Source organism: Leucoraja erinacea, chromosome 2 (assembly GCF_028641065.1).
Source record: "Leucoraja erinacea ecotype New England chromosome 2, Leri_hhj_1, whole genome shotgun sequence".
Lineage (NCBI taxonomy): Eukaryota > Metazoa > Chordata > Chondrichthyes > Rajiformes > Rajidae > Leucoraja > Leucoraja erinaceus.
The window spans coordinates 52,091,452-52,117,725 of record NC_073378.1 but is presented as its reverse complement, the minus strand read 5'-3'; the positions used below and the strand labels follow the sequence as shown (position 1 = coordinate 52,117,725).

General features: G+C 44.5%; 1 protein-coding gene across 2 annotated transcripts in view; it reads right to left on the bottom strand.

The window, feature by feature from the left end:
- stk17a (serine/threonine kinase 17a) overlaps window positions 1-26,274 on the bottom strand; it is a 93,338-nt gene that overhangs the window by 22,389 nt on the left and 44,675 nt on the right. For both annotated transcript variants that reach the window (XM_055656782.1, XM_055656791.1), the window contains exon 2: window positions 22,337-22,549. In XM_055656782.1, the coding sequence (XP_055512757.1) occupies window positions 22,337-22,549 (213 nt within the window). The remainder of the gene's footprint in view (window positions 1-22,336; window positions 22,550-26,274) is intronic.

Here is a 26,274-nt window from a genome sequence, read left to right as displayed (position 1 = left end):
GGTGGACTTGCTGGCTCACACGCCAGAGATCTGTGTTCGATCCTGTCCTCGGGCACTGTCTGTGTTGAATTTGCACATTCTCCCTGCAAGTGTGTGGGTTTGCTCCCACATCCCAAAGACGCATTGGCTTTGTAGGTTAACTTGTCTCTGTAAAATTGCCCCCAATTGCGGCCCAGGACAGAAAAGTCGGAATTGGAATGGGAGGGGGAGTTGAAGTGCTGAGCCACCAGGAGATCAGGTTGGTTATTGCAAACTATGCCTGCACTTGGTCTCACTGAGGTTGATCATACGCTGAATAATCCAACCACATTTTTGTTTGGAAGTGGAAAGAAATAATATAAATTGCATTCATTGCAACGTGTAAAAAGGGTTGAGATATTGTATATACTGTATGATAATTTTGCTGCATGTCATTGTGGGATATATCATGTCTTGATTGGTGAATATCTTTAGTTTGTGACTTTATTTGAAGCAGAAATAATATGTGAATGCTTCATTGAGCATAATTTCGAATGGTAACTACGCACTTCGTCCGAGCATATAATCGCACAGGTCTTGCAAGCCGTCTTAAATGACTACCTAACCTGTCATTTGGCAACCTAAAAAGCTGCCTTTGTTGCCCAGCTGGAAACAGAGGAAAAAAGTTAAGTGAGAGCCCTGAGAACATTGGAAGATTATCACCAATTCTTTACTTTGCAAGGAAGTTATGAAACTATCAAACAGTGAAACAATATTCAGATTCAGATTCAGATTCAATTTTAATTGTCATTGTCAGTGGACAGTACAGAGACAAAGAAATGCATTTAGCATCTCCCTGGAAGAGCGACATAGCAAATGATTTGAATAAATAATAATAAGTGTCCGGGGGGGGGGGGGGGGTTGGCAGTCACCGAGGTACATTGTTGAGTAGAGTGACAGCCGCCGGGAATAAGCTGTTCCTCGACCTGCTGGTTCGGCAACGGAGAGACCTGTAGCGCCTCCCGGATGGTAGGAGGGTAAACAGTCCATGGTTGGGGTGAGAGCAGTCCTTGGCGATGCTGAGCGCCCTCCACAGACAGCGCTTGCTTTGGACAGACTCAATAACCATATAATCATATAACCATGTAACAATTACAGCATGGAAACAGGCCATCTCGGCCCTACAAGTCCATGCCGAACAAATTTTTTTTTCCCCTTAGTCCCACCTGCCTGCACTCGTACCATAACCCTCCATTCCCTTCTCATCCATATGCCTATCCAATTTATTTTTAAATGATACCAATGAACCTGCCTCCACCACTTCCACTGGGAGCTCATTCCACACCGCCACCACTCTCTGCGTAAAGAAGTTCCCCCTCATATTACCCCTAAACTTCTGTCCCTTAATTCTGAAGTCATGTCCTCTTGTTTGAATCTTCCCTATTCTCAAAGGGAAAAGCTTGTCCACATCAACTCTGTCTATCCCTCTCATCATTTTAAAGACCTCTATCAGGTCCCCCCTTAACCTTTTGCACTCCAGAGAATAAAGACCTAACTTATTCAACCTATCTCTGTAACTTAGTTGTTGAAACCCAGGCAACATTCTAGTAAATCTCCTCTGTACTCTCTCTATTTTGTTGACATCCTTCCTATAATTTGGCGACCAAAATTGTACCCCATACTCCAGATTTGGTCTCACCAATGCCTTGTACAATTTTAACATTACATCCCAGCTTCTATACTCAATGCTCTGATTTATAAAGGCTAGCATACCAAAAGCTTTCTTTACCACCCTATCTATATGAGATTCCACCTTCAAGGAACTATGCACGGTTATACCCAGATCCCTCTGTTCAACTGTATTCTTCAATTCCCTACCATTTACCATGTACGTCCTATTTTGATTTGTCCTGCCAAGGTGTAGCACCTCACATTTATCAGCATTAAACTGGGTCAAAGGGTCAATGGAGGGGAGCGAGGAACCGGTGATGCGTTGGGCAATTTTCACCACCCTCTGCAATGCCTTCCGGTCGGAGACAGAGCAGTTGCCATACCATACTGTGATGCAGTTGGTAAGGATGCTCGCGATGGTGCAGCGGTAGAAGTTCACCAGGATCTGAGGAGACAGATGGACCTTCTTCAGTCTCCTCAGGAAGAAGAGACGCTGGTGAGCCTTCTTGATCAGAGTAGAGGTATTGTGGGTCCAAGAGAGGTCATCGGAGATGTTGACTCCCAGGAACCTGAAGCTAGAAACACGTTCCACCTCCATCCTGTTAATGTGGATGGGGGTGTGCGTGCCGCCTCTGGACTTCCTGAAGTCTACAATGAGCTCCTTGGTCTTCTTGCAGTTAAGGGCCAGGTTGTTGTCAGCGCACCATGCTGCTAAGTGCTGGACCTCCTCCCTGTAGGCCAGCTCATCGTTGTTGCTGATGAGGCCAATCACTGTTGTATTATCTGCATACTTGATGATGGTGTTAGTACCATGTACAGGTGTGCAGTCATAGGTGAAGAGGGAGGAGAGGAGGGGGCTCAGCACACAGCCCTGTGGAACGCCGGTGTTCAGGGCGAGGGTTGAAGAGGTGTGCTTGTCTAACCTCACAGACTGGGGTCTGTTGGTTAGAAAGTCCAGTATCCAGTTGCAGAGGGATACAATACAATACAACGGTTTATTTGTCACATTGCACAAAAAGTGCAAGTGAAATGATACGTCAGCAGCGATACAATGATAAAGGGCACACACAAAAACACAATAAATTTTTAACATAAACATCCACCACAGCATTCATCACTGTGGTGGAAGGCACACAATTTGGCCAGTCCTCCTCCATTTCCCCCCGTGGTCGGGACCTCAACCCTCCGCAGCCGTTGCTGCGGGCGTCCAGATGGTAAAAGGACAAGGTACAAGTCCAGGTAAGTCCAGAGTCGGCTCCTCTCCACCGGAGACCACGGCTTTTAGTTGGTGTAGGCCGCAGGCCGGCGGCCGAAGATTTAAAGTTCCCTCCACATCGCGGCCGTAAGCACCGCAGTCTGCAGGGCCGGCGGTCGAAGCTCCCCTCCAGGGGTGATGTAAGTCCATACCGGACCCGCGGTAGAAGTTGGCCACGGGCCGGCGGTGGAAGCTTCTTCTTCCCCCCGGGTCCCCCACGAGGGATCCCGGGCTGTAGACGCCGCGCCAGCTGGAGCTGTGCAGACCGCGGCTTCAGGCTGCCGTCTGCTGCGGGCCAACGGAACGGAGCGCTCCCCTCCAGCGAGCCCCAGCTCCGTGCTGACAGTCCACGCTGCACCCGCCGCCGGAGCCCCGAGCGCGTCTCCGGGAAAGGCCGCGCCGATCCTCGCTGTTAGGCCACGGGGGAGGCGACCTGGAAAAAGTCGCCTCTCCATGGAGGAGGCGGCCGAAACGGTTTCCCCCTTACCCCCCCACACCACCCCCCACACAAAACACACTAAGAAACACTAAAAACAGACTTTAAGACATACTAAAAAAATAAAAAAAGTTGAAAAGACTAACACGCTGCTGACAGGGCTGCTGCCAGTGCAGCGCCCCCCGGAGGGGTCGATGCCCAGGTTACCGAGTTTGGTGATCAGTTTTGATGGTATAATGGTGTTGAATGCTGAGCTGTAATCGATGAACAGCATTCTTACGTAAGTGTCTCTGTTGTCGAGGTGGGAGAGGGCGGAGTGAAGTGCTGTTGAGATGGCATCCTCCGTACTCCTGTTCTTGCGGTAGGCAAACTGATAGGGATCCAGTGTGGGGGGTAGGCAGCTTTTGAGGGGGGAATATGAAGTACTCTATGGACCCAATTATCCATAGGGCAGTTGTAGGTACAGGAAATGCCACATGTATAATAAAGGATAATGAGAGGGACCTTCAGGTTCATAGTTTCCCCAAAGGTAGCAATACAAGTTTGATAGGATGGAGAAGGCAGCCAATGAGATGCCGCCTTCACATGAATATAATATGAACTTTGAGAGGCTATGTGCAACTGTTGAAAGCACGTGAATCAAACAGTGAATATTGTGACGTTAGACACAAAATGCTGGAATAAATCAGTGGGTCAAGCAGCATCTCTGGAGAAAAAGGAATTGGTGACGTTTTGGGTCGAGATCCTCCTTCAGATTGAATGGTCTTGATCAGAATCGTCACCTATTCTTTTTCTCCAGAGATGCTGCCTGACCCCGCTGAGTTACTCCAGCACTTTGTGTCCATCTTCGATGTAAACCAGCATCTGCAGTTCCTTCCTACACATCGAGTACTGTGTGCAGTTCTGGTCCCCACAATGTAGAAAAGACATGGTGACACTAGAGTGCAGGGATTTAACTAGGATATTGTCTGGATCGGAGGACATTAGTTATGATGAGAGATTGGATTGGCTGGGTCTGTTTTCCATGAAGCGATGGATGCTAATTGATTACCTGATAGGAGGTATATAAAATTATTAGAGGCATAGGCAAGGTAGACAGAATTCCACCCTCCCAAAAGGTGCAGGTATCACAAACTGGAGAGCTTGGATTAAAGATGAAAGGAAGGAGTTTTGAAAAAGGATTTTATTTCTATATGCTCACAAGCACCCACTGGTTGACATCTGGAACATCCTCTTCCAACACTGAGGAAATGCAGGAATTAGATACAACCACAATGTTTACACAACTTCCAGACAGGTATGCAAATAGCAAGGCACAGAAGTACACAATCCTATAATGCTCACAAATGGATTAGCATAGGCAGACAAAAAAGATCAGCATGGATGCAGTGAGCCGAAGAGCCTATTCCTATGCTGCTGAATTCGATGACATGAGAGTTGTATTGGATATATAGCAGCATAGTAGGTGACACAAAACATATTTAAAATATTCTAGCATAATCTGCATTAATTAGAACAATACAGCACAGGAACAGGATTATTGGCCCACGATGTCTGTGCCAAACACAATGTCAAGACCAACTCTTATCTGCCCAAGCACAATCCACGTGCTTATACAAAGTCTCTAAATGCCACTATCGGAACCTTCTCCACCGCCACCTCTAGCATTGCATTCCAGTCACTCACCACCCTCTGTGTAAAAAAAAGTTTCACACATCTCGCCTTTAGTCATCCACCCTACAAAAAAGGTTCTGAGTGTCTACACTATGCTCCCTCACAATATTATACATTTCTATCAGGTCTCCCCTCAATCTACCATGCCAGAAAAAAAAGTCTGCCCAATCTCTCCTTGTAGATAATACCCACTAAACCAGGCACTGTTGCATTAAACCTCCTCTGCACCCTCTCCAAAGCCTCCACATCCTTTCTGTATTGGATCAAAACTGCATGGAATATTTCATAAGTGGCCTAAGTCGTAAAAAACTGCAACTTATCTTGTCTAGTCAGTGCCCCAGCCAATGAAAGCAAGCACACCATATGATTGGTTTACTACTTTATCTACTTGTGTTGCCACTTTCAGAAGAGTTAAAGATTTGGAATCCAAGATTCCTCTATAGTTCAATGCTGCTAAGGAGGCTGTGCTGACCTTCACACACTCATGTATACTAATCCTACCACAATTACCCAGATTCTAACACCCATCTACATATTAGGGGCAATTTACAATGCCCAATTGGCCTACCTACATGTATGTCTTTGGGATGTGGGAGTAAACAGGAGTATGGACAAAACCGGGATTGAACCTGTACCACTGCCACTCGGTGATTACTTGCAGTTTCTGGAAAGCTGCAAGGGTTCCTGCATGGATATGAAACCAACAAGAGGTTAATGATTCCAGGAAGAGCTTGAGAGCAGGAAAAATATTGAAACAGCAGAAACAGACTTCCTGTATTTCAAATTCAATGAGGAAAAATAACAATCATTCCCTTAAATAACAAGTTAAATATGGAATGACAAATGTTATTCTTCCCCGAGTTCACCCTGCAAGCTACAAATTGTGTTTTGAATAGCTCCAACACTTTCACCTCTATGATGGTGAATATAATCCAAGGCCCTTTTGAAATATTCAGATATCAACACAAATGTCTCAAATTACCTACATGACTTTAGTTGGTTCATTTTTCCAAAATATTACTTGAACATTTAAGTCATTAATAATTTAGTAATTTACAGACAGATTAATTTGTTTGGTACAGTTTCAAACAATTATTCATGTTCACGCTATCTGCTTCAATTAAAAGTCTGTATAGCCAAAAGGAATCTTTCTTGGAAATGCTCCTAACTGCCATGCCAAGTCAAATCTTGTAACAAGCCTTCTAGGAATTTATGGAAGTTTTGCTTCATTCCACCCTTTTTCTCATCTCTGCAGATTTCTAGTCCATGTAAAAGACTTTGTCTTTGTGAACACCCCTTGCACAAAGGCTAGAAGAAAATGGTGTAATCAAACCTTGAATTTGTCTTTACATTTTGCTACAAGATTTCCAGGGCTCCTGGAATGCTTTGGGTAATTTTCATTGCTTACATTGATGCAAAGACAAAAAGAATGTTAGTTTAGTGAAAGGGGAAATAAAAGATTTAGGGGGAAAAGGTCGAAATAAAAGCCACCAGTCCTAATATTTACTTGGGCCATGGAGGAGAAATAAGGATTTTCAGTTGTAAAGCATGTCATTATTTCTTTCGGAGGAGTATTACAAAATGTTCCAATGTTTTTCTGAAGGCTTTCAAATCACCAGGTGGATTTCCTGCCAACCAGGACCATAATTATGGAGCAGATGCCATTTCATTGCCAAATGTAACAAGGTACAGCAAAATTCATTTTTGTATACAGTTCAGTACAAGTATCACTATAACTTCTTAATACATCTTAGATAAGCATCTTAGATACAGTATCAGTGTATGGCAATAGTGCACTGAAACACTACACAGAATCGCCCGTTTTGGTACCATTTTCAAGCCTCAGCTTTAAATTGCAGGGTTCTTGACATGACCATGAAGGCTCGTTGTCCTAGCGACGTTTTGGGGTCGAATTGGATAATCGTAGAATTTGGTGTCCTCAGCCGCTCCACTGCTGTAGGCTGCATGCAGTCCATGCTCTCAGCATCTTGGAGCAGCACCTGATTTAGCCGAGCTCCCAACTGTTACATGGGCCTCCAGCTGCCAGCTCCCCTGTTGAGGAGCTGTGCCTGTTCCTCATGGCTCTCAATTCAATGATCGTATAAGATTATACATTTATTTTTTAAACCCCGAGCCCCAATGACCTGGGTTAAAATAATCCCTGAAATAATCCCTGGAGCAGCGACTGCGGGACCAGAAGCTGGCGCGGCGGCCTGGAGCTGGGGCAGCGGCCCAGAGCGGAGACTGCAGGACCCGGAGCTGGGGCAGCGACCTGGAGCTGGGGCATCGGCCTGGAGCTGGGGCAGCGGCCCGGTGCGGAGACTGCAGGATCTGGAGCTGGGGCGGCGACCTGGAGCTGGGGCATCGACCTGGAGCTGGGGCGGCGGCCCGGAGCTGATGCTGTGGCGGGCTGTCTCGGAGCGGGGATGGCGTTCCAGCTATCGGCAGTGGCGACATCACCACGGAGGTCCGCTGGACTGGAGAGCGGCATCTCCGGCCTGGATCGACCGCCTCAGCGCAGAGGGAGAACAAGGAGGGAAGAGATGGAAACTAAGACTTTGCCTCCATCACAGTGAGGATGTGCTTGGTGAACTCACTGTGGTGGATGTTTAATTGGTGTTTATTGTATGTTTTGTTATTATTGATTCTGTGTATGACTGCAGGCAACATAGTTTCGTTCAGACCGTAAGGTCTGAATGACAATAAAGGATCTATCTTTCTAACATAATTCAGTCTTAAATGACCAATCCTTAATCTTATCATTTTCTCAACTCATCCAACACATTCGGCACAGCGGTAGAGTTGCAGCTTTACCGCATCAGAGACCCGGGTTTGTCTGTTCGGAGTTTTACGTTCTTCCTGTGACTATAGGTTTACTCTGGATGTTACAGATTCTGCCACATTACAAAGACATACAGGTTTGTAAGTTGTTTAAGAGGGAACTGCAGATGCTGGAGAATCGAAGGTACACAAAAAAGTTGGAGAAACTCAGCGGTTGCAGCAGCATCTATGGAGCGAAGGAAATAGGCAACGTTTCGGGCCGAAACCCTTCTTCAGACTGATGGGGGCGGGGACAAGAAAGGGAAAAGGAGGAGCCCGAAGGCTGGGGGATGGGAGGAGACAGCAGGGGGACTGAGGAAGGGGAGGAGATAGCAAGGACTAACAAAATTGGGAGAATTCGATGTTCATGCCCCCGGGATGCAGACTCCCCAAACGGAATATGAGGTGCTGTCCCTCCAATTTCCGGTGCTGCTCGCTGTGGCCATGGAGGAGACCCAGGACAGAGAGGTCGGAGACGGAGTGGGAGGGGGAGTTGAAGTGCTGAGCCACCGGGAGGTCAGCTTGGTTATTGCGGACCGAGCTGAGGTGTTCGGCGAAACGATCGCCCAACCTCCGCTTGTTCTCACCGATATAGATCTGCTGACATCTAGAGCAGCGGACGCAATAGATGAGGTTGGAAGAGATGCAGGTAAACCTCTGTCGCACCTGGAACGATTGCTTGGGTCCTTGCACGGAGTCGAGGGGGGAGGTAAAGGGACAAGTGTTGCATCTCTTGCGGTTGCAAGGGAAAGTGCCCGGGGAGGGGGTGGTACGAGAGGGAAGGGAAGAATTGACAAGGGAGTTATGGAGGGAGCGGTCTTTGCGGAAGGCAGATATGGGGGGAGATGGGAAGATGTGGCGAGTGGTGGGGTCACGTTGGAGGTGGCGAAACTGACGGAGGATTACTTTTTGTATGTGACGGCTGGTGGGGTGAAAGGCGAGGACTAGGGGGACTCAGCCCTTGTTGCGAGTGGGGGGGATGGGGAGAGAGAGCAGTGTTGCGGGGTATGGAAGAGACCCTGGTGCGAGCCTCATTTATGGTGGAGGAGGGGAACCCCCGTTCCCTGAATAATGAGGACATTTCAGATGTCCTGGTGTGGAACGCCTCATCCGTGGAGCAGATGCGGCGTAGACGGAGGAATTGGGAGTAGGGGATGGAGTCCTTACAGGAAGCAGGGTGGGAAGAAGTGTAGTCCAGATAGCCATGGGAGTCAGTGGGTTTATAGTGTATGTCGGTCAGAAAACTATCACCTCCAATGGAGATAGTGAGGTCAAGGAATGGTAGGGAAGTGTCGGAAATGGTCCAGGTGTATTTGAGTGCCGGATGGAAGTTAGTGGTGAAGTGGATGAAGTCAGTCAGTTGTGTGCGGGTGCAGGAGGTGGCACCAAAGCAGGCGTCGATGTAGCGGAGGTAGAGGTCGGGGATGGGGCCCTGGTATGTATTGAACAAGGATTGCTCGACGTAACCTACAAATAGGCAGGCATAGCTGGGGCCCATGCGTGTGCCCATAGCTACGCCTTGTATTTGGAGGAAATGGGAGGAGTCGAACGTGAAGTTATTGAGGGTAAGGACCAGCTCCGCTAGGCGGAGGAGAGTGTCAGTGGCTGGGTATAGGTTGCTTCTCTGGTCGAGGAAGAACCGGAGGGCTATGAGACCATCGTGGTGGGGGATGGAGGTGTAGAGTGATTGGACGTCCATGGTGAAGATGAGGGGGTGAGGGCCTAGAGAATTGAATGCGCGGAGACGACGGAGAGTGTCTGAGGTGTCTTGAACATAGGTAGGGAGGGATTTAACCAAGGGTGATAGGATGGAGTCAAGGTATTTGGAAATGAGTTCGGTAGGGCACGAACAGGCAGAGACAATGGGTCTTCCGGGACAGTCAGGTTTGTAAGTTAATTGGCTTCTGCAAATTGTAGTATAGGATAGTGCAGGTATACAATGGATCGCTGGTTGGCATGGACATGGTGGGCCAAAGGGTACATTTCCACGATGTATCACTAAAATCTAAAAGTCCAAAGAGCAAATGATTCATTCTTCCACATTAGTTTGTTGAACTTCTGCTGTAATTACTCTCATGCACATTAAATTCCATTCTTTATGACAAACACTAAGAGTCAAGTGTTTAATTGTCTTATGCACTGATAACGGAACATTGAAATTCTTACTTGCAGCAGCTTAACAGGCCTGTAAACACATAAATTAATGCTCTAAATTGATAACCATGATTCTAGTGCAAAAAATGTCTGCAGTTCAACCAAAGAAAGCACATAGAAGTTGATATAGATTCAGATAACAATACAACCAAAGTAAAATATATGAAAGACACTGATGATTGGTAGAACAAGATGTCGTGCAACCCTGGCGACTATGTGTGTGCTAGTCACAGAAGCAGATCTGCAATCACAGATTACTCCACTCCAACTTAATTCTCTGCTCCTGCAGCAACATTTCTTACTTTAACTATGATCTTCTTCATCTCCCCTCAGATCTGTCGATTCTCCGACTCCCAACACCCGAAGCAGGCAACTGAACTATCCCACCGCAACTAGAGAGCAGTCCCGAACTACTATCTACCTCACTGGGGACCCTCGGACTATCTTTAATCGGACTTTACTGGTTTTACCTGACACTAAACGTTATTCGCTTATGTATCTGTACACTGTGAATGGCTTGATTGTAATCATGTATTGTCTTTCTGCTGTCTGGTTAGCACAGCACGCAACAAAGGCTTTTCCTTGTGCTGAGTTACACGTGACAATAAACAAAAACTGAAACTAAACCAAGTAGTTTTATAAAGGTGGTGGATTGGAATATAAAGCACCTGACGAACAACTTAAAAGTCAATTTAAATTCCTTCTATCCAGCTGAGGTTATCCCCATTACCACTAGAACAAGGAATGCTATTAACCAATGAATGATTTTGCAGAATGTATGAACAGATTTTAAATTAAAAAATTTTTTTTTTACTTTGGGCTAATTAAGCATGTGTTCTGGGAATAGTGTATCAAATGAGTTCTAAAACTAGTAAGCTTGTAGTTTCATAATACTGGATCAAATATTAAAGTTTCCCATTTTCACTAAATCATACTCCATTTTATCATGTATCTTTATTTGCTTTCATTAAATTTACAGAACACTTAAATGCGAACCATAATCCATAGCAAAAAAGAATACACAAACCTATTGAGATTTACTTCTAAGGGTTTCATTGTCCAGACTTTTAGAATAATCTACACAGATTCCAAAACAAAGAAGGTTTGCTCATTTTGGCATGGATCAAGAATTGAACTCTTTATACAAAAGTTGCCCTTACAAACTCACTGTGGAAAAATAAAATCCAACTTCCCCTTATGAAAACAATTTGCACTCAAGTGAAAGTTTGCTATGAATAGCATCCTGCCCTAACAAAACAGTGAGCCCCTGGTAACTGAAGGGCCCCCTTTACGCAAAGCTGCTTCGGGCCATTAACAAGGACTGTCACGTGCAACTGAAAGCACAATGACATAAATGAATTCACAGCAGGAAACGAGTGAGCAATGAGGCCAAGTTTGTGCCAGATGTATTGCTACTTTTGATCTCGAAGCAGGCATTAAACTACATGGCTCTGCTGTCCTCTATAAAATCTATCATTAGTCGAGTACACTCAGTGGCTTAAACTGGAAATATTTTCGAAGCTTTTGGATATATTTATGAAGCCCCCCCACCTCCCAGTGCAAAACCTGCACTAGTCACGACAAAGAGTAATCATTCTATACATTGTTTTTTTTTTCCTTAGGCAGTCCCTCAGCACAGAGCGACCTGTACCAGTGCAGTTTTGAGGATTCTGAGGTAGCTACCGAGTCCGATGTGGAAACTGCACTCTTTCACTGGTGGATGTCAGGCCACATAGATGAATAGTTTGTGCAGTGGTGCACACCTTCTGTCACCTATGTATGGTTTCCCTGCGCTCTCAACGCATGACCAAGGTTCTCAATACCAACTGAAATGCTCCTGCTCCGTTTTGAGCAGTTATGGACCAAAGGCTCCTCAGAATTAGTGATGGCATTGCACATTATCAAGTAAATTTGGAGAATGTCTTCAGATCTATTTTTCCCAATCCACCTTGGGGTAATCTCCTCCCATAAGAGAGCTCGGAATAATGTGCACACTTTGGGAATGACATGGCTATCCATGTTTATTATCACAATTTGAAACAATGTTGTCGTGACATGCCATTTAGCTGTTACACACTTGGCACTGATGTCATGTGACAGAGCAGATGCTATTGAATGGGAACCACAACAGAGTGCTTTTTTTGCTCCGTTTATTTGGATTTTTGGACCACAAAACATAACTTTCCCCATATCATGGACTGCAAGTACTCAGGCCTCAATATCAGGGATGTTGAGAGGGCAACATTGATGTTTATTCTTCCAATGAATGTGGAGGATATTATGGAGACAACAATGATGGTATTGCACACCGGTTACAAAAGAATAGAACGTTACTAGAGAGTATTCTGAGGGCTGGAACACATACATGCATTTCGAAGAACAAGGGCTGATTAGGAATAGTCAACATGGTTTTGTACTTGGGAAGTCCTGGCTCGCAAATCTGAGTTTTTTTTTTGAAGATGTGACCAAAAAGGTCAATGAAGGCAGAGCTGTAGACATTGTATACATGGATTCAACAAGTTTCTGTGTGGTAGGCTGCTCTGGAAGGGATTCAAGGAGAGATAGCTGAATGGATAGAAAATTGGCTTCATGGAAGAAAGCACAGTGTGATGATGGAAGATTGTTTCTCAGACTGGAAGCCCATGATTAGTGGTGTGCTCCAGGGTTCGGTGCTGGGCCCATAGCTGTTTATCATCTTTATCAATGATTTGGATGAGAACGTACATGGCATGGTGAGCAAGTTTACAAATTACACTAAAGTAAGTGGCATTGTAAATAGTGAAGATGGTTGTCAAAAGTTGCAGCAGGATCTTGATCGGTTGGGTAGGTTTACTGAGAAATGGTTGTTGGAATTTAATACAGAGAGATGCGAGGTGTGGCATTTTGGGAGAACTAACATGGGTAGAACCACGGACGATGCAGTCTCCCAGGTTCTGCACACCGCTCTCTCTCATCTTGACAGCCAGAAGGGGGGGGGCTATGTGAGGATGCTATTCATAGACTTCAGTTCAGCCTTCAACACGATAGGCCCCACCAGACTTGCTGAGAAGCTGCTGGAATTGGGGTTCGGCCGAACGCACTATGGGAACTACACTTGCCCCACTGCAGGAACTACACATCAGAAGGTGCAACTCCAGAGCCAACAAGATCATGGGAGACCCCTTCCACCCCAGCAACAGACTGTTCCAGCTGCTACGGTCAGGCAAGCGCCTCCGTTGCCATGCTATGAAAACGGAGAGGATGAGAAGGAGTTTCTTCCCCGAGGCCATTAGGACTGTAAACTACTATCTCACCAGGGACTAACTTTACTGTACCAATTTATTGTTGTGTCTTTTTAAAATAGCTGTTTTTTCTTTTTTTGCCTCCCACAAATATGTAATGTGTGAATATGTGATTCTGGTCCATTCTGTTTCGCAGTTTTGCACAATCCGCGAGCATTGCCACTTTTCATTTCAATGCACATCTCGCATGTGTATGTGACGAATAGACTTGACTTTAAAAAAATAAATGGATCACCTTTATATAGGAAACAATTGGACAAAACTGAGGATAATTCCTCAAATAAATTATGTTCAATGTTTCAGCAATGGTTTGCTTAAACAGTCACCTTTTTTTTTTTAAACGCACAATCAAGTTAAGGTTTTTCTTTTTTGGCATGCTATATTCAAATTATGATCATCGTCCAAATTTGGCTGGATACAAGTGATTGGGTAGTTATGGGAAAAAAAGCTTCAAGTTAAAGTGGACTTTTGCACATTGGTTCCATATTCTCCAAGCAGGAAATTAGTTTCCAGTTCCAAATAAGCTCCCTGCATGAAGTTGCTGCTTAACCAGCACTTATTTAATGTTATTGTCACCATTCAGGTTAAGAAATCTATGGAACAAAAGCACTTAATGCACTTCAGGTCAACGATTTCTCATCCAATGAATGGTCAATGACCTGAAACGTTAAATCTTTCCCCCTCCTGCAGTTATGTTCAGATTTCCTGCATCTGCAGTATTTAACATTATGATCACAGTAACTCAAAATAAACTTTCAGATTATAAATTAATCCCGTCACATCACAAGAGCTAAAATTGACTTGTCGCTGCTTGGTCTGTGAAACTATCTTGAATGGATTTCATCAAGTCATCTTGCAAACTTCTGCTCAATGCATTTGGTCAAGCCATAAAAGTACACTTGCCCAGGATTAAGGTGCTACCTTTGTAACTTGCCCCTATTATTTCTTCATTTACCCTACGGCCAAAGAGACAGTTGTTATTTGGGGGCCTAGATTTTTCCCCAACATTGTTTGCCATGACGTCTCACTTCAGATCTCCACCCAATCCCATTTATAGTTCCAGTTATTCTGACCAAAGATCCTTTCCTAATAGGGTACTAATAAAATCTTTAAATGACAGAGATGTCCTTTTTTCCCACCATTCTCTGCAAACTTATTAGGCAACACAGCGAAGGTCAGTGCTGGGGCCGCTACTCTTCATGTTGTATAAGCTCAGAGAATTGCTAAGGACAAACTGCACCCCCTCCACATACACCTGGATCTCCTGCCATCAGGCAAGAGATATCGAAGCATCAAAGCCCGGACTACAAGACTGCTAAACAGCTTCCTACCACAGGCTGTGAGGCTGCTAAACAGTCACTCTGTACTCACAGTCACTTGATTCTGCAGCTGGCACGGACACTTTAATAACTGGCACTGGCCACTTTAATAACTGGCACTGGCCACTCAAATCAGCTCCCCCGGACATTTTTATGATTGGTCTATTGTATTTTAACGTTGAGTTTTACCTGCTTTTAACTATTTATTTATACTGTTCAATCAGGGACTGGATTGTTTTTAGTGTTATTATGTGTGAAACGTTTTAAATTTCATGTGCGATGCTCCGCTATTCCCTGGAAAACGTCTTTTTATTTTGCACTGTACAACTGTTGCTTGCAAGATAATAATAAAGGTTGATTGATTGATTGATATTAATGATTTGGACGAGGGGATTGAAGGTTTTGTGACAAAGTTTGCGGATTATGCAAAATTAGGTGGAGGGGCAGGTAGTGTAAAGAAAGCAGGGACTCTGTAGAAGGACTTGGACAGGTTTGGAGAGTGGGCAGAGGAGCGGCAGATGGAATATAGTGTGGCAAAGTGTGGAGTCATGCATTTTGGTAGTAGGAATAAATGTGTAGACTATTCTGAAACCAGAGATGCAAAACGACTTGGGAATGCTGGTGCAGGATTCCCAAAAAGTTAATCAGCGAGTTGAATTGGTAGTAAAGAAAGCAAACTCAATCCTCACATTTTAAGAGGGCTTCTACACAAAAACAGGGATGTAATGCTGAGGCTCTACAAGGCTCTGGTAAGGCCGCATTTGGAATATTGTGAGCAAAGGGCAGCCACGGTGGCACAGCGGTAGAGTTGCTGCCTTACAGCAAAATGCAGCGTCAGAGACCCGGGTTCAATCACGACTGAGGGTGCTGTCTGTATGGAGTTTGTACGTTCTCCCCGTGATCTGCGTGGGTTTTCTCCGAGAACTTTGGTTTCCTCCCACACTCCAAAGACGTACAGGTTTGTAGGTGAATTTGCTTGTTTAATTGGCTTGATAAAATGTTAAATTGTCCAAGTTGGCGATATGCAGAGTACTACCCTGACGACTACAAATTTCAGAAGGTTCAGAATTATGGGCACCATATCGGAGGACGGATGTGCTGGCTCTCCAAAGGGTCCAGCGGAGCTTTACAAGAATTATCCCAGGAATGAGTAGGTTAGCCTATGATGAATGTTTGTCAGCACTGACCCTGTCTGTACTCGCCGGAGTTTAGAAGAATGAGGTAATCTCATTGAAATATACAGAACAATGAAAGGCTTGGATAGAGTGGATGTGCCCATTAGTGGGAGAGTCTAGAACTAGAAGTCATTGCCTCAGAATTAAAGAACGTTCTTTTTGGAAGGAGATGAGGGGAAATGTCTTTAGTCTGAGAGTGGTGAATCAGTGGAATTCTTTGCCACAGCAGGCTGTAGAGGCCAAGTCAGTGGATATTTTTATGGCTGAGATAGTACAGATGTCAGAGGTTATGGGGAGAAAGCAGGAAAATGGGGTTAGGAGGGAGATAGATCAGCCATGATTGGATGGCAGAGTAGACTCGCTGGGCCGAATGGCCTAATTCTACTCCTATTCCTTATGACCTTATGAACACCATATATTCCTTTTCTATAGTATTAGTATTATTGCCAAATATCAAAAATATACAGCTATTGTTTCTACGCACGTGTGGCATTAATTACAACAAAGCGTCATTATTTGAAACTTGTTGACATGGCCAAATATACTGGCACCTCATATCAAAATTTGTGTCCAATTTGTATTGTTGAGCATTTCTCCAATTCATTTCCAATTAGATTTAGATTCGACTTGTCAGCGATTGGTCCAGATCCCCGCATCCATCACATCACTTGCCGGTGGAGACGGGAGGGTGGGGGTCATTTTCCCACACAAGCCATAGGTGACTGGGCACTCTGAACCCGAGCACCAAGTTGTAAGCGGCCGTAGGAGCGCATCCCTCGGGACAGCCCCTACTCTCCCACTGTCACGGCCGCCCTCCGCCTCGTCTCCCCCATGCAGCCGCACTGTGTGTCGGCAGCGGCGGGTGGAGCAGAGGTGTGGGACAGGCTGATCCCTCCGCCCACCCAAAGTCACTGACCACAATGCACCGCCATCGGACCCCAACCCTCTCACCAGGGTTATTCACCCCCGACACCCCACCCTGGCCACGGGGACAGATGGCTTGGGGCATTGGCAGCCATAGTAAATCGCTTTTAAAACATGGGGGGGGACACACAAATTTCCTTTTATCTCCTCCCACTTCTCTCCACCCCCCCCCCATACCATACTTCAGACCTAAAGAAAGACTGGAGATTACTGTGTGTAATCATTAAATACAACTTGCTTTCTGCGTTTTTATTTACGTCACGTGTGCGTGTGCGTGTGCGTGTGTGTGCGGGGGGGGGGGGGGTTGGGGGGGAAAAAAGGAGATGAAATTGTCCGTTGTCATGCACACTTGTCATCGGCCCACCAGAGAATTTGTCGTCATCGTCCCCCCTCCCCCCCCCATCCTCCATGTTTTAAAAGCGATCTTCTATGGCTTCCAATGTCATGGTGTGGTGGGTGTCGGGGGTAAATCACCCCGTGTGTGGGTTTTGGGTCGTGTTTTTGAAATCATCCTGATGTGGGGGGCGGGGGGGGATGGCGGTGCATCGTGGTAAGTGACTCTGGGTGTCCGGAGGGATCAGCCTGTCCCACACCTCTGCTCCACCCGCCACTGCCGACACACAGCCCGTCACAGTGCGGCCACACGGGGGAGACGAGGTGGAGGGCGGCCGTGGCAGTGGGAGAGTAGGAGCTGTCCTGGGGGATGCGCCCTTCGGCCGCTTACAACTTGGTGCTCGGGTTCAGAGTGCCCAATCACCTATGGCTTGTGTGGGAAAATGACCCCCACCCTCCGTCTCCACCGGCCAGTGATGTGATGGACGCGGGTGTCTGGACCAGATCGCTGATAAGTCCCGCCCCCCCCCCCGCGAGCGTCATGTCCCCGTATTTCAGTTTTCGGCAGAGCGGCCTTTTGGTGAGTTGGCGCTTCAGCATGGCGGCCTTTTGGTGAATTTGCTTTTGGGCGTCCCACCCTTTGGGTTAGTTGGCTTTTGGGCGTCCCGCAATATCGATTAGTTGGCTTTTCGGCCTCGGTTCCGTTCGGTTATTTGGCTTCCACTTCTTTGCTTCGGCTTCTCGTCCTTCGACACCACATCCAGGTGCCAAACATGCCATACACCAAAGTTACACAAAAATGCTGGAGAAACTCAGCGGGTGCAGCAAACATACCATACACCAAGTATTTTTATTTACTCACGTTGCTACTTTCATGGGTCTATGGACTTGGACCACAAAAGTCCTGTACATAAATGGTGTTAAGGGCCCTTAATGTTCAATTCAATGTTCATACCAATGATTTGTAAACTACCCAAATGGAAAGCAGGATGCTGTTCCCATTTGCATGTGGACTCACTCGGGCAATGTGAAAGGGAGTTAAAATGGTTAGTATCCAGACTGATTCCTGGGATGTCAGGATTTTCATATGAAGAAAGACTGGATAGACTCGGTTTGTACTCGCTAGAATTTAGAAGATTGAGGGGGGATCTTATAGAAACTTACAAAATTCTTAAGGGGTTGGACAGGCTAGATGCAGGAAGATTGTCCCCGATGTTGGCGAAGTCCAGAACAAGGGGTCACAGTTTAAGGATAAGGGGGAATCGTTTAGGACCGAGATGAGGAAAACATTTTTCACACAGAGAGTGGTGAATCTCTGGAATTCTCTGCCACAGAAGGTAGTTGAAGCCAGTTCATTGGCTATATTTAAGAGGGAGTTAGATGTGGCCCTTGTGGCTAAAGGGATCAGGGGGTATGGAGAGAAGGCAGGTACAGGATACTGAGTTGGATGATCAGCTATGATCATATTGAATGGCGGTGTTTCTATGATCCAGCATCCTTGGTAGATTGGTTGCAAATGTTGCATAGTCTACGCTTGGTCTTGTCAATGTAATTGAGGCCACATCAGGAGCACGGAATGCAATTGTTGCAGTTAGAGGAGGTGTGTCCCTCACCTGGAAGAAATGCTGGTCTCTGGAGGCACAAAAGGGGACGAGTGATTTCACACAGATTTTAGGTGACTGGAAAAAAGATCAAAAAGCTGATGCTCTGGATTACATCCAGTGCTCCCCAGTACAGAATAAAAGAATAAAGCACACAAATATGTGGAGGATGCTATGAGGATTCAGGGCGAGTTGGACAGGTTAGGTGAGTGTGCGGATGCATGGCAGGTGCAGTTTAATGTGGATAAATGTGAGGTTATCCACTTTGGTGGCAAAAACAAGAAGGCAGGTTATTATCTGAATGGTGTCAAGTTGGGAAAAGGGGAAGTACAAAGAGATCTGGGGGTCCTTGTTCATCACTCACTGAAAGTAAGCATGCAGGTGCAATTGGCAGTGAAGAAAGCTAATGGCCCTTCATAATAAGAGGAGTTGAGTATAGGAGCGAAGAGGTCTTTCTGGAGTTGTACAGGGCCCTAGTGAGACCACACCTGGAGTATTGTGTGCAGTTTTGGTCTCCAAATTTGAGGAAGGACATCCTTGCTATTGAGGGAGTGCAGCGTAGGTTCACGAGGTTAATTCCCGGGATGGCGGGAATTATGTTGATAGAATGGATCAGCTGGGCTTGTATACTCTGGAATTTAGAAGGATGAGAGGGGATCTTATTGAAACATAATATTAAGGGATTGGACACGCTAGAGGCAGGAAACAAGTTCCCGATGTTGGGGGAATCCAGAACCAGGGGCTACAGTTTAAGAATAAGGGCTAGGCCATTTAGAACAGAGATGAGGAAAATCTTTTTACCCAGAGAGTTGTGAATCTGTGGAATTCTCCGTCTCAGAAGGCAATGGAAGCCAATTCTCTGGATGCTTTCAAAAGAGAGTTAGATAGAGCTCTTAAAGATAGCGGAGTCAGGGGAAACTGGGGTACTGAATGTAGATGATCAGCCATGATCACATTATATGGCGGTGCTGGCTTCAAGGGCCGAATGGCCTCCTCCTTCACCTATTGTCCATTACAGTGCCTGGGGATATGCTGCCGGAGTTTGGGATTTAGATTAATGCATTTCTGGGACAATTATGACATGGGCACATACAAAATCAAATGATTTACGTCTTGGCATGAATGGGATTAATGTCCTCCTCGGGGTTGTAGGTCGTTCAGACGAGTAGCTCCAATCCTAGGGAATGGAACCCGAAAGGAATAGTCCACAGGGAGAGAAGCCGAGGAGGGTTGCAAAATATATAGGCAGAAGAAAGGAAAGTGGCAAATGGAATCCAAGGAAAAAAGGGTTAAAAAGGACTATACTACAGATCGTATATCCACATGCACACAACATTGTTGCTAATGTAAATGTGTTAATGGCACAAATAGAAATAATTGGGTAAGATTTAATTGCCATTCTAAAAGTGGCTGTAGAGTGACCGAAGCTGGGAGATAAATGTTCAAGTGTATCTGACATTTAGGAAGGACAGAAATAAAGGGAAAGGAGGCGGAACAGCATTAAAGGATTAACATCAGTACAGTCATGAGAAATTATCTTGGTTAGGCAGATCATGACGTGGAATTAAATGTCAGTTTGAAGGGGCAGAAAAAAAACCGATGGGAGCTATTGATTAGCCACCAAGTAATGATTGTGATATTAATTCTATGATAAATTAGAAAAATAGAGGTGTACCCAACAGGTGTAATACAATAGTCATGGGGTGGGGGTGAAAACTATTACTGAGCCATGACTCACAACACAAAAGCAAGTCCATTATTCTAATCCCTTTTAACAGCACTTGGTCCAGTCTCCCGTTCCATGGTGACATATACATTCGTTTAAATACTTAGTGTTTTTAAATTCCTGCCTGGTGGTCCCAGTTTAGCAGATTCTATGGAAATTGGGTTCCCACAGATTTTCAATTTTACTTCTGTTTTTAAAAAGATGTTATACAGTGGTGCAAGTTTTCCATTGAACCTGTTAGTTTAGATGGAGCACAGTAACAGGCCCAGTAAGCCATGTGCCTAACCATCAGGATTTCCAATTTATTGGATTACTAGAGTTTTATTGTACATAGATGTAGCTGAGAAGTTACCAATTTTCTGGACTATTTATCTGATGATTAAACGTATAAAGAAAGGGAGATATGGTGGCCATTTCTTTCCTCTATCCCCATATGAAAAAAGCAACAGCAAACCATTGCTGCTGGTCCGTGTGAATATATTTACTTACTTATTACAACATAGGAGAAGTTTAGCCTATGATGTCCATGCTTGCTCTTGGCTAACTCAGCTATCAGTCAAGGAAACTAAAGTTGCCACAGGAAACCCAAATGGTCACTGCGAGAACATCCAAGTTCCACGCATACAGTAGCAGAGTTTAAAATTAAACCTGGGCCCCTGGGGCTACGAGAGCACAGTGCGAACAGCCGTACCATTGAGCCATCCATTTGTATTGCCTCCACCGTTACATGTTGAAATAGAAAGGCTTTTTCCCCCCCCACACTTCGAAAGGCAGAGGTAGCAAGAACAAAGTCTGTAACCTTACATCAGCTGATGATTGCAATTTTTATCTAAAGGGCGTAACCCAATATTACACATTGCTGATTATAGTAATCACACTGGTGGCAGATAAAGGCATAACAATCAATTTGCATAGCAGCATGAAGCCTGTTCCTCAACTTCTTTTGCTGAAGTGGAATTGGTGTAGAATATAGAAGATAGACACAAAAGGCTGGACATGTAACATCTAGAGAGAAGGAATGGGTGACGTTTCGGGTCAAGATCCTTCTTCAGTAGAACATAGATCAGTGCAGCATAGGAAATGTCTTCCCACAACATCTATGTCAAACATTATGCCATGACCAACTCTTACCTGCCTGCACATAACCCACATCCCTCCATATCCATATGCCTATCCAAATGTCTCTTAAGTGTTACTATTCCATCCGTCTCAGCCCCAACTCTCGGCAATGCATGTGAACGCAAAATAACTTGCCCACACATTTCCTTTAAACCTTTCTTCTTACCTTAAAACTAATCCCTCTAGTATTTGAATTAACTATCCTTAAAAACGGTTGACTGTTTACCCTATTTATGCCAGTCTCAAAATTATATTTTTCTATCACGACCTCCAGCATTCAAGAAAAAAAACCCAATCCAAGTTTGTCCAATCTCTTCCTGTCGCCAATAGTCTCTAATCCTGGCATCATCTGGTAAACTCCTCTGCACCCATTCCAACCTTCTAAATCCTTCCTGTAATGGGGCAACCATAATTGCACGCAACACTCCAAATAATGTTACATAATTCACCACCCAAAATAGAGAACTAACTACTGCAAACAATTATGGTTTCTGTCATCTTTGTGTTGCATCAATACCAAGACTATGGCATCTCATAGAAGAACAGTGCAAAAGACAGCATGTTATTGAACAATAGGGTACGTTTTTTTACATATCTTCTCGATAGAGGTTAAAAGGATTCAATGCAAAGGCTAATGGAATATTTCACTGTCCACTAATGGCACGTATCCGTTTAAACACAATTTTTTTTTTTTGCGGAAAAATAACTCTAATATCCCAAGTAAAATTAAAATTACAATATATATTTAGGTCTCACATCATTGATCAGACAGGTTTCACATTTTTAATGAACTCATTACTCATTTTCTACACATGATCAGTGACTTACCTAAGCCCCTTAACATTACTAACATTTAAAGAACAGGGGGAAGAATTAAAATATGTACTTACTATTCCAAAATCAAAATCATTTCTGACGCTGTCTCATACACCTCATACAGGTTGATGACCCAAGGATTGGATTTGGCCAATTCTAATACAGCAATCTCATGAATAATTTCCATTCGGCAGTCTTGACCCTTCCTCCTTTTTCTCATAAATTTGGCAGCATAGTCCTTTCCTGTAGCTTTTTCAGTGCATTTTTTAACGACTGCAAATTTGCCTCTGTAAGGAACAAAATATGTTTTCATATTTAAAATTGACAGCATATTTAAGGCTCCTATATAGCTTTAAAACCCCCAAACAATTAATACAATTAATACTGTCTTCAGGTGGCACCATGGAGCAGTAAGAGGCGCTGCTTTAGCTCCGCTCCCGAAAAAAGCACTAAAAGCGCTAAAACGCCAGTAAAAGGAAACGAGACCGATTCAAAAACATTCACCGGGGATGCCTGACGTCGCGTAAGCGACGTCATCCGAAATCGCCGCAAACTAACGGGGATACCGGCACTTTTAAATGGCAAAACGGTATTTACCAAAACGACCCCTGACAAGATCTTTAACTAGACTCCGGCTCGCTCAAGAGTTGGAGAAAACACCTCAAACAACTCCAGAAGGATCTGAAGAAGAAGAAACTGAAGGACTAAGATTTATTGCTGATATGGAAGCAAATGTAAAAGAACAAGAACAATCTCTAAAAGAAGCTGTAACAAAGGACTTTGCTGATATGTTGCATAAAGAGATTTTCCTGCTGTCGTCTCAGCTGGGAAAGTTAGAAACACGATTGGATGTCGGGAATAAGGATATTGTCGATAAAATTGGTATTCTACAGGACCGTATTGAAGAAGTAGATACCGATCTAAGAGAAGAAATTCAACAGTTCGAAGAAGATAGCAATAAAAAGCTGGAATCCGTTCTGACTACTTCTACAGAACAAAACAACGCTGTTTAAGATCTGGAAACTGTGACTAAGGATATGTCTGAAGCGATGTAGAGAATGAAAGAAGGTCTAGACCGTGTTTCTGGGCAACTGGCCAGAATGACCTACAAATGCCTCGATCTTAAAGCTCGGTCCAGAAGGCAGAACCTAAGGATAGTTGGAGTGAAAGAAGGGAAGGAAACTGGAAAAAACCCTCGGGATTTCACTGCCAACCTACTTCAACAAGTATTCAAGCTGTCTGAAAAACCGAAAGTAGATGTTGCACACAGTGTTCAGAGAGCATACTCGAGGGCAGGAGCCCCACCAAGACAGATTATCCTGAAACTTCATGACATAGCAGTTCTTAAAGACATTATGAAGAAAATACCATTCGGAAAAAATCTGATGTTCGAAGGAGAAACTGTAAGATTCTTCAGAGACTATCCAGCAGAAGTGGCGAAGAAACGTGCCCTCTTTACAAAGACCCGGCTGATTCTTAAAGGAATTCCAAACCTAAGATATGGTAAATATCCTGCCAAACTGAAGGTCACATATAATGACGGAGCGTTTCTTTACTGATCCAGAAGAAGCATTTAAATACGCGCAAGACCTAAAAAAGGACATTAAAGGATAAGTAAAATGTCACGGCTTTGCTGATGTATATCTTTTATATATATATTATAGGGGGTAAACCGAGAGAATATGCCTGTTTAAATAAAAATAAGTACAAATGTTGCAGATAAGATGGCCGACCAATTCGCATGTGCTTATGTCTAGACATCTTATCAGGTTTGGAATGCAACATGTCTGCCTCAAAGACAAAATATTTTCGAATGAAAGATTTAATAAAATGGAACTACGCAGTATAGAAAACAAATTAAATGAAGCGGAATGTAATAATCCACTAACAAAGATATAAATAACATATAAGTAATTGAACTAACTCATGTATCTTAATCTGAAGTGCAATATGATAACCGAATAATGATTCATTCCTTTTTAAAGCCAATATTGAATATTCTTTAGATCTATGACCTTTAGTTAAAATTTATTGGATTGATATACTAAAATATGTTTAATCGATTTGGGTGGACAAATTCCCAGATATGACCAGGCCAAACCGACAAAGAATCACCTAAGCTGGAAGGGAGTAAAACAGATGGCAGGCAGCCAAGACTGTATTCTTGGTTAACCCCTTCTAGCCAGCTGATTCGTACTCAAATATACTGGGATTTGTCTTCTAAGTTAAATACAGTGATTAAATAGTAAATACGTATTCAGTTTAAGATAGCAGAGGAACTAATTATAGTACATGTTTGCTTGTTTTCTCTTTGAATACATTACCCAGTTCTGTCCTGCTCTTTCTTTTGTATAATACTTGTTCATAGGGAACGGAGCTTAATGTAATTTTACACCTACGGAAGGTCACATTAGGTGGTTTTTTTTACACAGTATTTTTAAATACTGTTTTTTCATATCATTTATGTTAATTATGCCAGGATCCTCTTCATAGACTTCAGCTCTGCTTTCAATACAATCATTCCGCAGCAGCTGGTGGAGAAGTTGGAGCTATTGGGGGTTGATGCTGGCACATGCAACTGGGTCCTGAACTTTCTGTCGCAACGGCAGCAGACAGTCAGGGTGGGCAGTAGGACATCAAAAACCATAGCCGTGAGCACTGGCTCACCCCAAGGCTGTGTCCTAAGCCCCCTTCTGTTTAGTCTGCTGACACACGACTGTACTGCCAGACTCAATAACAACTTCATCAACAAGTTCGCTGATGACACAACAGTGGTGGGTCTCATCAGTGACAATGATGAATCGGCGTACAGGATGGAGGTGGAGCTGCTCACAGGTTGGTGCAAATCCCACAACCTCATTCTTAACGTGGGAAAAACTAAGGAGATGGTGGTTGACTTCAGGAGGGCGGGGAAAACAACACCATTTACACAATCTGCACATCAACGGAGCTGATGTGGAAAGGGTCCCGGAGCAGCATGAAGTTCCTAGGACTACATATCTGTCTGATGACCTGATGTCCACGGCAAAACACCACAGCTCTGGTCAAGAGAGCCCATACAGCGACTTCACCCCTCTCCGAAGACTACCAAATAACGAGCAGGCCTCCCCACCACACATTTACGGTCTTTTTATAGGGGGACTGTCGCGAGCACACTGACATACGGCATCACTTCCTGGTTCGGGAGCTGTAAGGCGTACGAAAGGGGACCAAATCCCCAGGATAGTGAAGACCGCCAGCAGGATTATTGGTGCTCCACTCCCTGCCTGCCTGCTGGTTACATATACAGGAAGAGATGTACACAGCAATCGTGAGCCTTGCTCCATCATCAGCAGGCAGGTAAGCAGACCTTCTTACCACGCATCGCATGACATTTTCTCCCATCCTGCCCCCTGGGAAGAGGTACAGGTGCATTACCCCTTAGCTGCAAAACCAGCAGGATGCTCCTCAGCTTCTTCCCACAGGCTATAAGACTGCTAAATGGACTTTGCCCCCTGCCAAGTATCGCGCACAAACCCCCAACCTGGACACACTGCAGCAGAGCCACTGTTGTGCCGCTGCCGGTCGGAACGCCTGTTGAATGTTTAGTAGAGTGTTAAATTTGTTCATGATACATGTATTTTTTTTTATTTCTATTTATTTTTCATGCACACTGAATGGACACTGGTTGAGCAACGGTTTTTTGTTTCCTCTGGGTATGCGAATACTCAGGAAATGACAATAAGATATACAATACAATACAATTTAGCACTTTTTTTGATTTTTAGGGCACATTTTCATGGGACTACAGAGTTCAGCAGCTGGGAGCACCCACCCAACACCCAGAAGCTTGAGGTATTGTGTTGCACGATCTGAAATAAAGGAACCAATGTAATGCAAGACGACCCTCAAAAGAAAATTGGAGAAATTACGTTTTGTAGCTGGAATATAAGGGGTGCTATTTGCCCTTGCGATTGAACCATTAGCGGAAAGAATATGAATACATCCGAGCATTCACGGCTATAATACAAAA